At 36.5% G+C, this 13731-nt stretch overlaps 1 protein-coding gene across 1 annotated transcript in view; it reads right to left on the reverse strand.

The window, feature by feature from the left end:
- Positions 1-223: 223 nt before the first annotated feature.
- The window catches only part of jef (major facilitator superfamily domain-containing protein 6 jef), a 127047-nt gene continuing 113539 nt past the window's right edge, over positions 224-13731 (reverse strand). The window contains exons 9-11 of the mRNA XM_067156047.2: positions 7005-7173; positions 3471-3586; positions 224-337 (exon numbers count right to left, since the gene is read on the reverse strand). Of these exons, the coding sequence (XP_067012148.2) occupies positions 224-337; positions 3471-3586; positions 7005-7173 (399 nt within the window). The remainder of the gene's footprint in view (positions 338-3470; positions 3587-7004; positions 7174-13731) is intronic.

Consider the following 13731-nt stretch of genomic DNA (forward strand, 5'->3'; position numbering starts at 1 on the left):
CTTTGATAATTTATGTAAGTACTTAAAAAGCTAATTTTAAGATAACAGAGCCACATTTTTGCCCTCCTCCTTGCAAGGTAGTTTCCCTGTCCTTAATCTCAAAAGTATGGCACATCTTAGGGCAACTTCCTCTACAGTTATATCTGACCTCATCCCATCAGTTAGTTTCTTCATTGTGGGTTTGAGATGGCTGTCCAAGCACGAAGGATTCACCATGATTGTATTACCAGTCGTAGGTTGCACTGGCTGGGTGTGGACCAGGTTGTTGGGTGTGCAGTCTGGTGATTGCTGGTGGGACTTTGGGTCCACTGTATTGGGCCAGGACCTCGCTGTACATCTGAAATATAAGACACATATAACTGAGGAGATTGAATCAATGAAATCCAGAAAAAATAACTAAGGACTGGATTTTTAAAATATATTTGCTTTACATCATACCAATACAGACAGGTCTTATGGTGATGATGGGATAGAAAGGGGTTGGGAATGGGAAGGAAGTGGCCATAGCCTTAACCTTTACATTGCTAAACTTGATGCAATATTGCAACTGCAGGGAAAGGCCACTACTGTGTTGCACCCGTAATATTACCAGCAAGACATACATCTGATTATAACTATGCAATGCTCGCAATGTTTACATCAGAAACCATTCAATCTTTGTGGCTGTATACAGCCATCTCTCTGCAGTAGATAGAAAGTTATGTAATGATCATTTGTCGATTTGTTCACGAGTTATTACTATGACACTGTTTTATCATCTGTGGGATGTCCAGCGCACAACCTGGCAAGGAACGCATCAGGGATAGGTAAGTTATGTCACCATCTGCCAGCAAAGAGCGCAATCTTGCAAAATCCGAAGTTATAAGGGTTTTATCCACATTGGAATCGGCAGATTAATTTTGATTTTAGTGATTTTGAGGATAATGATGATAGTAATGGCACTGATTATAATGAAAGTACAGATATTGACCAAAAAAATTTAAAAAAATAAAAAAGCCGTACCTATACTCTGATGTTCTAATGGTAGGATAATGTTTTTAGTCCAATCCTGTACGATTTTGATGACGCAAATAGTATTATTGCTCCAAGTCTGGTACAAGAATGAACCAACAGCCTAGGATATTTTCCAGTTATTATTTTGACTCATTCTTATACAAGAAATAGCCATTGAAACAGATAAATATTACAAGTTTGTCTTGGAGAAAACACTGCAGATATCAAAATCACGTTTGCAACAGTGGAAAGACACTACTCCAAACACTTTCAAAGAAGACATGCGTTTTTAAGTCCACATTCGCCCATAGTGGTTAATTTCTTTATGGAGCATTTTGAGGAAGAGGCTATTACTTTGGCGCCTGTCAAACCTATGATATAGTGGAGGTATGTTGATGATACATTTGTGATCTGGATAGAAGGTCCTGTGAAATTTCATTTATTTCTAAACCACCTAAATCAGCAACATCCTTCAATTAAATTCACTATGGAGATGGAATCGAACGGATGCCTTTCTTGGATGTTCTAGTAAGAAAGAAACCGGATGGCTCCTTAGGACATACCGTCTATTTTAAGCCTACCTGCACAAATCGCTATCTTCATGCAGAGTCTCACCACCATCCAGCACAAAAACAAGGCATTTTCACGACACTCACCATGAGGGTGAGATGAATTTGTGAGCTATCAAATATCCAGGTGGAGATGGGCACACTCAAAGTTACGTTCAAGGGTAATGGTTACAGCGATTTGCAGATTCATAGAGCCCTGCATCCCAGAGAAACGACCAAGCAAAGCTCACAGAAGGAAGAAGTGAAGGGAACTGCCTACCTGGCTTACATTCACAACACCACAGATTGAATTGGCAAGGTGCTCTGCAAACACAATATAAAAACCGTGTTTGGCACTGTCACTAAAATTGCTCACAGTCTGGGTAAAACCAAGGACAAATTGTCCCCACTTTTACATCCTGGGGTATACAAAATTCCCTGTTCTTGCGGTAAGGTTTACATCGTAATACCAATATAATGGTCCGTTATTGGACATTATAAATTTTCCGGCTAACTCATTCATTGGTTGCCTGCGTTTCGCCCTCGTGTGCTAAGTTAGGCTTGTCAGTTGGGACATAGCACACCACCCAAGACACAAGGCTAGTGCATACCGTGGAGGCCACTGCATAGGCTACTTGAAGCCACCAGCAGTGCCAATGCACTATGAGAGCTATGTCTAATTTCCAAAAATTGATGCCTGCCTGGCCATCAGATGATACAGATGTTGATTCCCATAGGGAACTTAAAATGAATGAGTTAGCCGGAAAATTTATAATGTCCAATAACGGACCATTATATTGGTATTATAAATTTACTCATTCAGGACAAATATTTTAAGTTCCCTATCGGAATCAACATCTGTATCACGGTTTACATCGACCGAACATGCCGGTCCATTGGAACTCATATCAGGGAACATGAACATAAAATTCGTCATAACCAGCCAGGCAAATCAGCAATAGCTGAGCATGCTCTATTGTCGGATCATGATGTTATGTTCCAAGATGCTCAAGCTCTTACCCATACTAGACACTACAGGTCCAGGATTATACAGGAAGCTGTGGAAATACATAGAAATCCTAACAATTTCAACAGGGACATGGCTATCAATTAAGTAATACCTCATTGCCAGCCATTAAGGATTTATGTAGGTAGTTCCCTTCCCTGTCACTTCACTATTGGTATTTCAGTGTTTTCCAAATTCGTACGTTCGTCATCACCAGGTGTTTCATTCCAGGCTTGTGTCAATGTCGTAGCTCCATATGTACATACACCTGTTATGTTATGTGATCCTCACAGACTGATTCTGATGGTTCCATCAGCTTCCACTTTGAACGTTAGCTCTGTACCACATCTGGGGAGCCATCTGGTGATGAATGAATGTACCATTTCCACTTCATTTATAAATTCTAAATTTCAGCTCATTGTTTAAGAAGCCTTTCTCATGGACAGTTAAGATTTTCTTCTGATGACACAGAGCAAAGTTCTCTGCAAAATGTAAAGAATTTCACTTTTTTTTTTTTTTTGACATGGCATAAGCCCAAAAGCATATATCATGTCCATAAGTACAGGCCGTGAAAGCATCAATGGCAAGAATAATAATGTTATTGGCTTTACCTCCCACTAACTATGTTTGTGGTTTTTGGAGAGACCAAGGGGCCAGAATTTAGTCCCGCAGGAGTTATTTTATGTACCGGTAAATCTACTGACATGAGGCTGACGTATTTAAGCACCTTCAAAAACCACCGGACTGAGCCAAGATCAAACCTGCCAAATTGGGGTCAGAAGGCCAGCGCCTCAACCGTCTGACCCATTCAGCCTGGCACTCCAATTAAGCTTCAGCTCTTATGTTTATGAGGAGTAATGAGTGTGAATGCTGTTGTGAAAACTACTGGGAAAGAACTGGTTTAAAGTCGCAGCAAGCCTTACCTGGAAGTTACGTCGTATGTATTCTTCCTCAGCACTTCGGGTGGACTCCGTGGGATCTGCATGTCGATAGCTATAGCCCCCACCACCGTTCTGCAGGAAGGGGTTTGTTGGACCACCTGTTATGAAGGAAGAATAGTGGTTGAAATACAAGGAGAGAAGAAATTAAAACTATAAATTAGATAAATCATTTGAATGTTTTAATGTATTCATCGATCCTTCATCACAGTCTTTTTCAAGAAAATTTTCTATTTATTTCTTTGGCCCATATTAAAGTGTGTTTTCACTAGTTTCCAGAAATATATAGTTTATACATGTTTTCTTGTTGTTTACTTTATTTGTGTTTGAGTCATCGGTCCATAGACTGGTTTGATGCAGCCCTCCATGCCAGCCTATCCTGTGCTAACCTTTTCATTTCTACATAACTGCTGCATCCTACATCTGTTCTAATCTACTTGTCATGTTCATACCCTCGCCTAACCCTATCATTCTTACCGCCTACACTTTCCTCAAAAACCAACTGCACAAGTCCTGGGTGTCTTAAAATGTGCCCTATCATGCTATCTCTTCTTCTGGTCAAATTTAGCCAAATCAATATCCTCTCACCAATTCGATTCAGTATCTCTTCATTCGTGATTCAATCTATCCATCTCACCTTTAGCTAGGATTACCACCTGTCCTATATTGTATGGGACATCCCGTATTTGAGGTGAAAATGTTGTTGTCCTGGAAAAAATCCCATTTAAAATCTGTATTTGATTTGAGTGCCATTGAAGTTCAAAGTAGCTCCATGATTTTTGTCTCTTTGGAGCCTCAGAAGAAGGAAATCTCATGATGACACCCCATTTGCTGGTAAAGCTGAGCATGCTGGGTTATTTATCTCGTCTTCTGCCGCCTGCTTCTGTAGGTCTTGCATTCAAATTTCCAACATTATTGTTCATGCTGTTTGAGACTAAATCTATGTAAATTACAAAGCTTCAAAGTTCATCGAAGACATCAGTGTTAAGATGTCAGATCCATTGTACTGTATGTACTGTTAAAAGAGTGTAAGGTAGTTTCTTTCATGCATTTCAATAATTATCTTATTCTGTTAATGAAACTAATTATAATCTAATTGAAATTGGTACCTAACATTTGATTTCCTAGTATTTATGAACTGTCCCGTATTTTTGTGAAAAATCCCATATTTTTAAGTAAATGTCCCTTATTTCTTATATCAAAACCTGGCATCCCTACCTTTAACATTTTTCTGTAACATCACATTTCAAAAGCTTCTATACTCTAAGCCAGTTATTGTCCCTGTTTCACTTCCATGCAATGCCACACTCCAGACGAAAATCTTCAAAAACATCTTTCTAATGCCTATATCAATGTTCGAAGTGAGCAAATTTCTTTTCTTAAGAAAGGCCTTCCTTGCTTGTGCTAGTCTGCATTTTATGTCCACCTTACTTCTAGAGAAATGAATTTCATTTTATAAGTCCGTATTGAACTTTGATTAAATCAAATAAAAATAATAAGTGGAATAACTCACTTATTATTTTTATTTGGTTTCACCTTACTTCTGCCATTGCTAGTTATTTTACTGCCCACGTAACAATATTCATCTACTTCCTTTAGGACTTAATTTCCTAATCTAATATTTCCTGCATCACCTGACTTTTCCTAGAAATGGTTTTCCATCTGTATTCTTTTCTGACCTCTTCATCTTTTGCATTCTTGTACTTTCGTCGTTCATCAATCAGCTCCAGTATCTCCTGAGTTATCCATTGAATCTTAGTTCATCTTTCCTTTCTTCCTAGCATTTCTTCAGTAGCCCTAGAGACCTCATTCTTCACAACTGGGTTTCTTTCAGCCTTTCCATAGTTCTTGTGTAACATGTTCCCTCATACTTTTTTTTTTCAACATGTCTAGATCTCATCTCCATTTATTTATATTCATTTAAATGATCGGTACACAGCTTGATATTTCTTGTTTGGTATTTCAATATTTTTTTCATTTGAAGGGCTGGAGAAAAATTTGAAGGGCTGGATATATTTGAAAGGTTTAGTTCTCATACTCAGAAGTTAGTTGTCCTGGTGGGTAGCAGATGGCAGAACTAACCAGGTTGTATTTTTGGCTAAATATTTGCATGGGAAAACACAGAATCCCTATGAATTGTTCAATGGCTTGTTTTGGCAACCATGTCCAAAGGGAAAATTTTAAGAGTGTTTGAGTAAAGTCCACCTTTACAATACTTTTAGGTGTAGTTTACTCAAACACTCTTAAAACTTAGTCAAGGTTGACTAATACGGATTAATTTGTTATCGGTTTGCACCAGACAAATTAGCATTTATTTTCATGAATTGGTAACACAGACCAGACATATTTATTTTACTGTAGTACTTACAGTTTGCAGTATTAATATTTAAGAAAGTTATACTATTACAAAAATAAAAGAAACATTTCCCTTTGCGAAAAGCTAATGATCATGAATATGTCTTTCAATAAATGAAATTCAACATTATATCAAGGAGAACTGCAACTCTACGTCAAAGGAACTCAACTAGTAGTTAGAGCATTTTTGGCGACCAAGACATACGGTAACGACTAATGTCATTACATAAAATGAATTTCATTGCAAAACCTGTCTTGTCGATAGTATACTTTTTAAGGGCACAGTAAAATATTGCACATTTACAAAACTAAAATATTGTGTTTAATTAGAATGATATTTTCAAGTTTTGGGACATGTTTCATCCTTCTTTTTGGACATCATAAGCCCAAAATTCTTGTAAGTAAAATAGAAAGGTCACAAATTGATACACATTAAAATATATTTCCGGATACCGAAAACATGAAGATAAAATACATAATATAATTTGAAAATGTTCTTAAAATGTTGAAGCTCAATTGCTTTTTTTTTTGTTGTTGTTGAATTCTGGAAGATAAAATAATTGAACACACACAATAGTTCCATTAAAAGTTGTGGTCGATGATTGAGTTCTTCTTGTATTGAGTTGACAATTGTGATGAATTGTTAAAATTCTTTTTTTAAAAATTATAGGGCAAGCGTAATATTTTACTTGAAGTGCACGAAAGAAGAAAGATTCTGCTGTAAATGACAAGTCCTAGAATGAAAAATGAGGGCTACTAGCAATGTTAAAAGTAAGCAAAATTGAAGCATCTTGTACTGACAAGTGGAATTTAACTAGTATTAAAAAAAAGAAAAAAAGATTAATGTGACGTCACTGATGGTACACTTTCTGTTTCAGCACACTCTAGTTACACAAGTCCATAGCCACAGCATCTTTGGCACCCAAAGCCTTCGGTAACAACTAATGTGATGTCACTTTCGTCACACATTTTGTTGCATCACACAAATTTTCGGATGACCCCCCAGCCATACGACATGTCAGAAAACAGTTTTCAAAATTTTCCTTCCTAAAATTAGGGTGAGGTGATCATTCACATATACTGTGTGGCGGAAAAATCACTACACACTTAAGTGAAGCATGTAGTGAATTTTGCACCATCCTGTATATGATAGATCTGCTGTACCTCCTGGCTGTGCTCCTGGAATGTCTAGGTTTCCGCCGGTGGTCTGGTACGTTGCTCCATATCCCCCTTGATCTCCGCCCAGCTCGTTGAGCCGATTACTCGACAGTGCTCGAGGCAAAGGGTTGCTCGGCACACCGTGAGGGGCAAGGTGGGCAGTTTCTTCAGCCACCTGTGAACAACAAATTAACATACAGTAGCAGCTAAAGTTTGCAACACTGGACAATTAGTCATACAAGAGTGAAAATGATAATGAATCATTCTAATATAGAAATATAATCCTACATATTTTTGTTTGTTTGTTTGTTTGTTTGTTTGTTTGTTTGTTTGTTTGTTTGTTTGTTTGTTTGTTTGTTTGTTTCAAAAGAGGCACCTGAGTCAATACTCATAATGGTGCAGTACAATTAATTACATTGGTCAACAGAGATGAAATTTGAGAATATCAGCTTCTAGGACAAAAATATACTGTACAATGAATTATAATATTAAAGTATCATAGTGACAGAAACCAAATACTTAATCAGTACTCTATAAGCTAGATATTTTTACTTTTCGAAAATTAACAAGCTTGGTTTTAAAAATTGGCAATTTAGTAGCTTCTCGAATATGCTCAGGAAGGCTATTGAAAATCTTTACAGAATAATGCCATAAGGAATTAGTGCCATACTTACTAGACTTTGATGATTTACAGTGAATTTTTGTAGATCCTCTTGTACTGTATGAATGTATATCAGAATTCAAGTTGCATAGAGTGTTGGAATGAGCTTGCCCATTTTTCAATTTACACAGCATGATAGCTGAAGCTTTTTTATGAAGACCATCTAGAGATAGCATGATACAATACTGGTAGACCTGTATGGTTGGTATTAAGGTGGGTAAATTGAAGAGTATTTTCAGTACTCTTTTCTGAAAGAGACTGACCTTTTCAAATTGTTCTTTGTTGCAACATGCTCATTTATGAATCATGTAATTCAGGTGGTTTTCAATTAGAGCATGATGAATACTCTTCAACAGTCCATGAGAAACTTTGTATTTTAATCAGCTGAGTACACCAATAGCAGGAGTCACAAAACATTGTGATGTGATTCTCCCATGTTAGTGACTCATAAATTTGGTTGCTTGAACTCGAGGTATCACCTGGTCATAGAAACGTAAATTGATGTCCAGAGGAGGTGTTCATATTGCTTTGTGAAATATGATATAGTTCGTTTTAGTATGATTAATTCTTAGTCAGTTGATAGTAAGCCAAGTCTGAATTAAAATTATGTCATGTTTCATAATTTCTTCAATATTATAAATACAATTCCCTACATAAAGAATATTTGTGCCATCAGCAAATAATGACAGTCTGCCAAAACAACGGTAAGTTCCCGATATCATTGACAAATACAAGAAATAATATTAGTCCTAGAACAGAACCTTGAGGCACACTGGATGTTATAGTCTGTAATGTGCTTTCTGCTCCCATACAACTAACAAACTGTACCCTGTACACTAGCCCAAATGTTGCAACATACTATAGTTCTCTCCATTCTTTTCTCTATGAAAGCTGCATTAGCAGTCCTTTTTGACATGCATTGCATGCAAGCTGTGGGAAAGCATTCTTTCTGATTATATTAGACATGTTTGAAAAATTAATAACTGGTTTGATGGAAGGCAGTTTGGGTTTAGGAAAGTTTATTCCACTGAAGCCCAACTTGTAGGATTCCAGAAAGATATAGCAGATATTCTGGATTCAGGAGGTCAGTTGGACTGTATCGCGATTGACCTGTCTAAGGCATTTGATAGGGTAGATCATGGGAGACTACTGGCAAAAATTAGTACAATTGGACTTGACAAAAGAGTGACTGAATGGCTGGCTCTGGTTCTAGAAAATAGAACTCAGAGAATTAGAGTAGGTGAAGCTTTATCTGTCCCTGTAATAATTAAGAGGGGAATTCCTCAAGGCGGTATTATTGGACCTTTGTGTTTTCTTATATATATCAATGATATGTGTAAAGAAGTGGAAACAGAGATAAGGCTTTCTGCAGATGATGTAATTCTGTACAGAGTAATAAATACGTTACAAGATTGTGAGCAACTGCAAAAGACCTCAATAATGTTGTGAGATGGACAGTAGGCAATGGTATGATGATAAACGGGGATAAAAGTCAGGTTGTGAGTTTCACAAATAGGAAAAGTCCTCTCAGTTTTAATTACTGTGTTGATGGGGTGAAAGTTTCCTTTGGGGACAATTGTAAATACCTAGGTATTAATATCAAGAAAGATCTTCATTGGGGTAATCACATAAATATGATTGTAAAAAAAGGGTTCAGATCTCTGCACATGGTTATGAGGGTTCAGATCTCTGCACATGGTTATGAGGGTATTTAGGGGTTGTAGTAAGGATGTAAAGGCGAGAGCATATTTGTCTCTGGCGAGACCCCAGCTAGAGTATGGTTCCAGTGTATGGGACCCTCACCAGGATTACTTGATTCAGGAACTGGAAAAAAATCTAAAGAAAAGCAGCTCGATTTGTTCTGGACGATTTCCGACAAAAGAGTAGCTTTACAAAAATGTTGCAAAGTTTGGGCTGGGAAAACTTAGGAGAAAGGAGACGAGCTGCTAAACTAAGTGGTATGTTCCAAGCTGTCTGTGGAGAGATGGCGTGGGAGGACATCAGTAGACGTGTAAGTTTGAGTGGTGTCTTTAAAAGTAGGAAAGATCGCAATATGAAGATAAAGTTGGAATTCAAGAGAACAAATTTTTGGCAAATATTCGGTTATAGGAAGGGGAGTTAGGGATTGGAATATCTTACCAAGGGAGATGTTCAATAAATTTCCAATTTCTTTGCAATCGTTTAAGAAAATGTTAGGAAAAAAACAACTGATAGGGAATCTGCCACTAGGGCGACTGCCCTAAATGCAGATCAGTAGTGATTGATTGATAGCTATGATGGTCACATCAAAGAAAAGTACAATAAGTTCCACCTTTTCAATACATTATATTATGTGACAGTTTTACATTACAGTTAAACCTTCACATTTTTATACACTCGGGACCGGTTTCGACAGTATACCTGTCATCATCAGCCAAGAACAATTAATCGAGGACAATAAACCTTATAATACTTCAGGTATGATATAACAGTGAATATAAAATTATACATTATCTATCTACAAAAAGGTGTGAACATGTCCAGGTAAAAAATCGCGATTTAAGAAAAATCATAGTCCTGTAGGGTGTACACTTATAAAATTTCTAATTAAAATAACGTGTTAAAAACCTGCTGTTATATTATAGCTATAGCAGAGATGTGTATAGGTGTAAATCTATGGAGTTTTGGCACTCAAGACATATAGCTATGTTTGACAAGTTAAAGTGTTCAAACATTTAGTTAAATGGTGTTCCACTTAGAATATGTGATACAGTTCAGCTGAGGTTATAGTAATATGTTTGTAGGCTTAGTTTTGGTATTTTTAACACTCGGGACATATAGCCATGTATGACAAGTTAAAAGTTGATAAAACATTTAGTTAATGGTGTTCCACTTAAAATATATGGTAAAGTTCAGCTGAAGCTACAACTTGGACTTGAGGAGCAGATAATTATGTAAAATATCAATATAAGTAGAAATGAACAATTTGAATGGGTCACTGCTTGTTGATGTAGATGATCAGCGAGTCCTATTAAACAATTATACATGTCGACATGTGGTTGTATATCATCTTGCTGAGAAGTAACAAAGGTCCTGGCTAAAATGGTGCTTGTAGATCTTATGTTGTAGGTTGTGATTACATAAATTGACTAGAAGGGATCCTGATCCAAGTCGGAACCTATAAGAAATAAAGCGCGATATAAAGTTACCGTATTTAAGAAACGAAAGGGAGTTAAATTTCGCGAAGTATTGGTGAATGAGAAACTCACCTCAGGTGCCAAGTTGATGGTAGACGGAACGTAGTGGAACTGACAAGCTGAGGAGAGACGAGGCCTAGAAGGGAGCAGGGAGGGGCGGAGTTACTGAGTTAGGGGAAGGAGGCAACGCGGTAGAGGCGGGACTGTGATCAGGTGGGCGCGTGCGATGGTAGGGGAAATATGTAAGCGTGTTGTGTATTGTTTTGAAGATGGATCGGTTTTTTGGTATTTTAAGAGTGTTCATTATTTTGATAAAAGTGTCAAAAAGTATTGTAGGTTTTTCGGAGAGATCGTTAAGGTTAAAATTTGGGTTATGGTATTGATCGAGTGAGATGTAGAATTGTTCGGTGAAATCGAGTATGGGGCCTTTGTTTATTATTTCAATGATGTCTATGTCGTTATTCATACCATAAAATTTATGTTTATAATCATGTATATGTTGGCCTATTGCGGAAAATTTTCTGTATTTTATCGCATTTACGTGTTCAGTATATCTAATTTTGAACGATCTACCGGTCTGTCCAAGGTAGGTGCTGAGACAGTCGTTACAGTGAAATCTGTAGACGCCTGATTTGTCAGAAGGGTTAGAGGTATTAATTGAGTTAGAATTGTATAGGATATCTAGATTTCTGTTATTAGTTTTGAAGGAGATGTTAATTTTCTGTTTCTTAAATATATTTGTAATTTTGTGAATATTACGGTTGTAGGTAAAGGTTGAAAAAGATTTCGGTTTAGTAGCTTCTTTAATTAGGTTCGATTTTGGGCGATGTCTGAATTTACTGATTATATTTTCTATAAAATTCTTGTTGTATCCATTATGAGCTGCGATATTGCGTATGGTATTTAATTCTTTGTTGAGGTCTGATTTCGACATTGGGACATTAAATGCTCGATGTACTAAGCTATTATAAGTGGCCCGTTTATGGCTTAGGGGGTGAATAGAGTCTTCTTGTATTGTAGTGGCAGTATGTGTAGGTTTTCTGTAGACATTATATTTGAAGGAAGATAGAAGTCTGGTGATAGTGAGATCAAGAAAATTAATAGTATTATTGGCTTCGGATTCCAGTGTAAATTTTATGTCTGTATCAATAGTGTTAAGGTGCGTTAAGGTGGTAGCTGCGTCTGTAGTGCGTTGGTCCATAATAATAAATACATCATCGATATACCTGGACCAAAGATGTATATTGCTAAATGTTATGTTATTGTCAATTTTTGTATGTTCTAAAAAATCTAAATATATTTCTGCTAAAATGCCGGAGGCTGGGGATCCCATGGCTAGGCCGTCTTGCTTGTATATTGTTTTATCGAAGGTGAAATAGTTGTTATTGATTAAAAGTTTCAAGATAGACATAAAGTCAGTGATCTCAAGTTGACTAAGTTGACTATGGTTATGCAAATTTTGAGGGATAATTTTAAGAAGTTTTTCTGGTTTAATACTAGTGTACATATTAGTGATATCAAACGAATGTAAAGAGTGGTATGGTTGAAGTGTAAAGTCATCCAGTTGTTTGATAAGTTGTAGTGTATTCTTGATAGATTTTCTAGACTTAAAGGTGTAGTGTCTTTTAAGAAATTGTTGAGTGAATTGTGCTACTTTGTACAATGGGCTCGGTCTGTAGTTTACTATAGGACGTATCGGGATATTAGGTTTATGTATTTTAGGTTGTGCTTTAACGGTGGGAAGTCCTGGGTTCATTTTAATTAGTTTGCTTTTTTCACTGTCGGTTAAAAGAAATGATGTGTTTTTAAGCGTCTGTTTTAATTGCCGTTGGATAGTTTGTGTAGGATCTTTGTTAATTATTGTAAAAGTGCTGTCTGTGAAAAACATTTTGGTTTTGGATACATATTCTGTTTGATTCATAATAACAGTGGTGTTGCCTTTATCTGCTTTCGTGACGATAGTATGAGTATCTTTAATTTTATTTTTAAGTTGAATGATTTTATTTCTATCTTCGAGTTGAGATTTGGTCATGTTTTGGGTAGGTGATGTAAAGGTTTTCTTAAGCTGTTTGTTGGCTTCGTGTCTGAGTTCATCTTGTATATCATGAGGCATTTTCTTTATCGCTGTTTCCGTTTCTACTATTAGTGTTTTCGCAACATTTAATGGGTTATAATTAGGCCAGTTGTGTTTAGGGCCTTTTGACAAAATAGTGATCTCTTCATCAAACACAACTGGCCTAATTATAACCCATTAAATGTTGCGAAAACACTAATAGTAGAAACGGAAACAGCGATAAAGAAAATGCCTCATGATATACAAGATGAACTCAGACACGAAGCCAACAAACAGCTTAAGAAAACCTTTACATCACCTACCCAAAACATGACCAAATCTCAACTCGAAGATAGAAATAAAATCATTCAACTTAAAAATAAAATTAAAGATACTCATACTATCGTCACGAAAGCAGATAAAGGCAACACCACTGTTATTATGAATCAAACAGAATATGTATCCAAAACCAAAATGTTTTTCACAGACAGCACTTTTACAATAATTAACAAAGATCCTACACAAACTATCCAACGGCAATTAAAACAGACGCTTAAAAACACATCATTTCTTTTAACCGACAGTGAAAAAAGCAAACTAATTAAAATGAACCCAGGACTTCCCACCGTTAAAGCACAACCTAAAATACATAAACCTAATATCCCGATACGTCCTATAGTAAACTACAGACCGAGCCCATTGTACAAAGTAGCACAATTCACTCAACAATTTCTTAAAAGACACTACACCTTTAAGTCTAGAAAATCTATCAAGAATACACTACAACTTATCAAACAACTGGATGACTTTACACTTCAACCATACCACTCTTTACATTCGTTT

Source organism: Anabrus simplex, chromosome 12 (assembly GCF_040414725.1).
Source record: "Anabrus simplex isolate iqAnaSimp1 chromosome 12, ASM4041472v1, whole genome shotgun sequence".
Classification (NCBI taxonomy): Eukaryota; Metazoa; Arthropoda; class Insecta; order Orthoptera; family Tettigoniidae; genus Anabrus; species Anabrus simplex.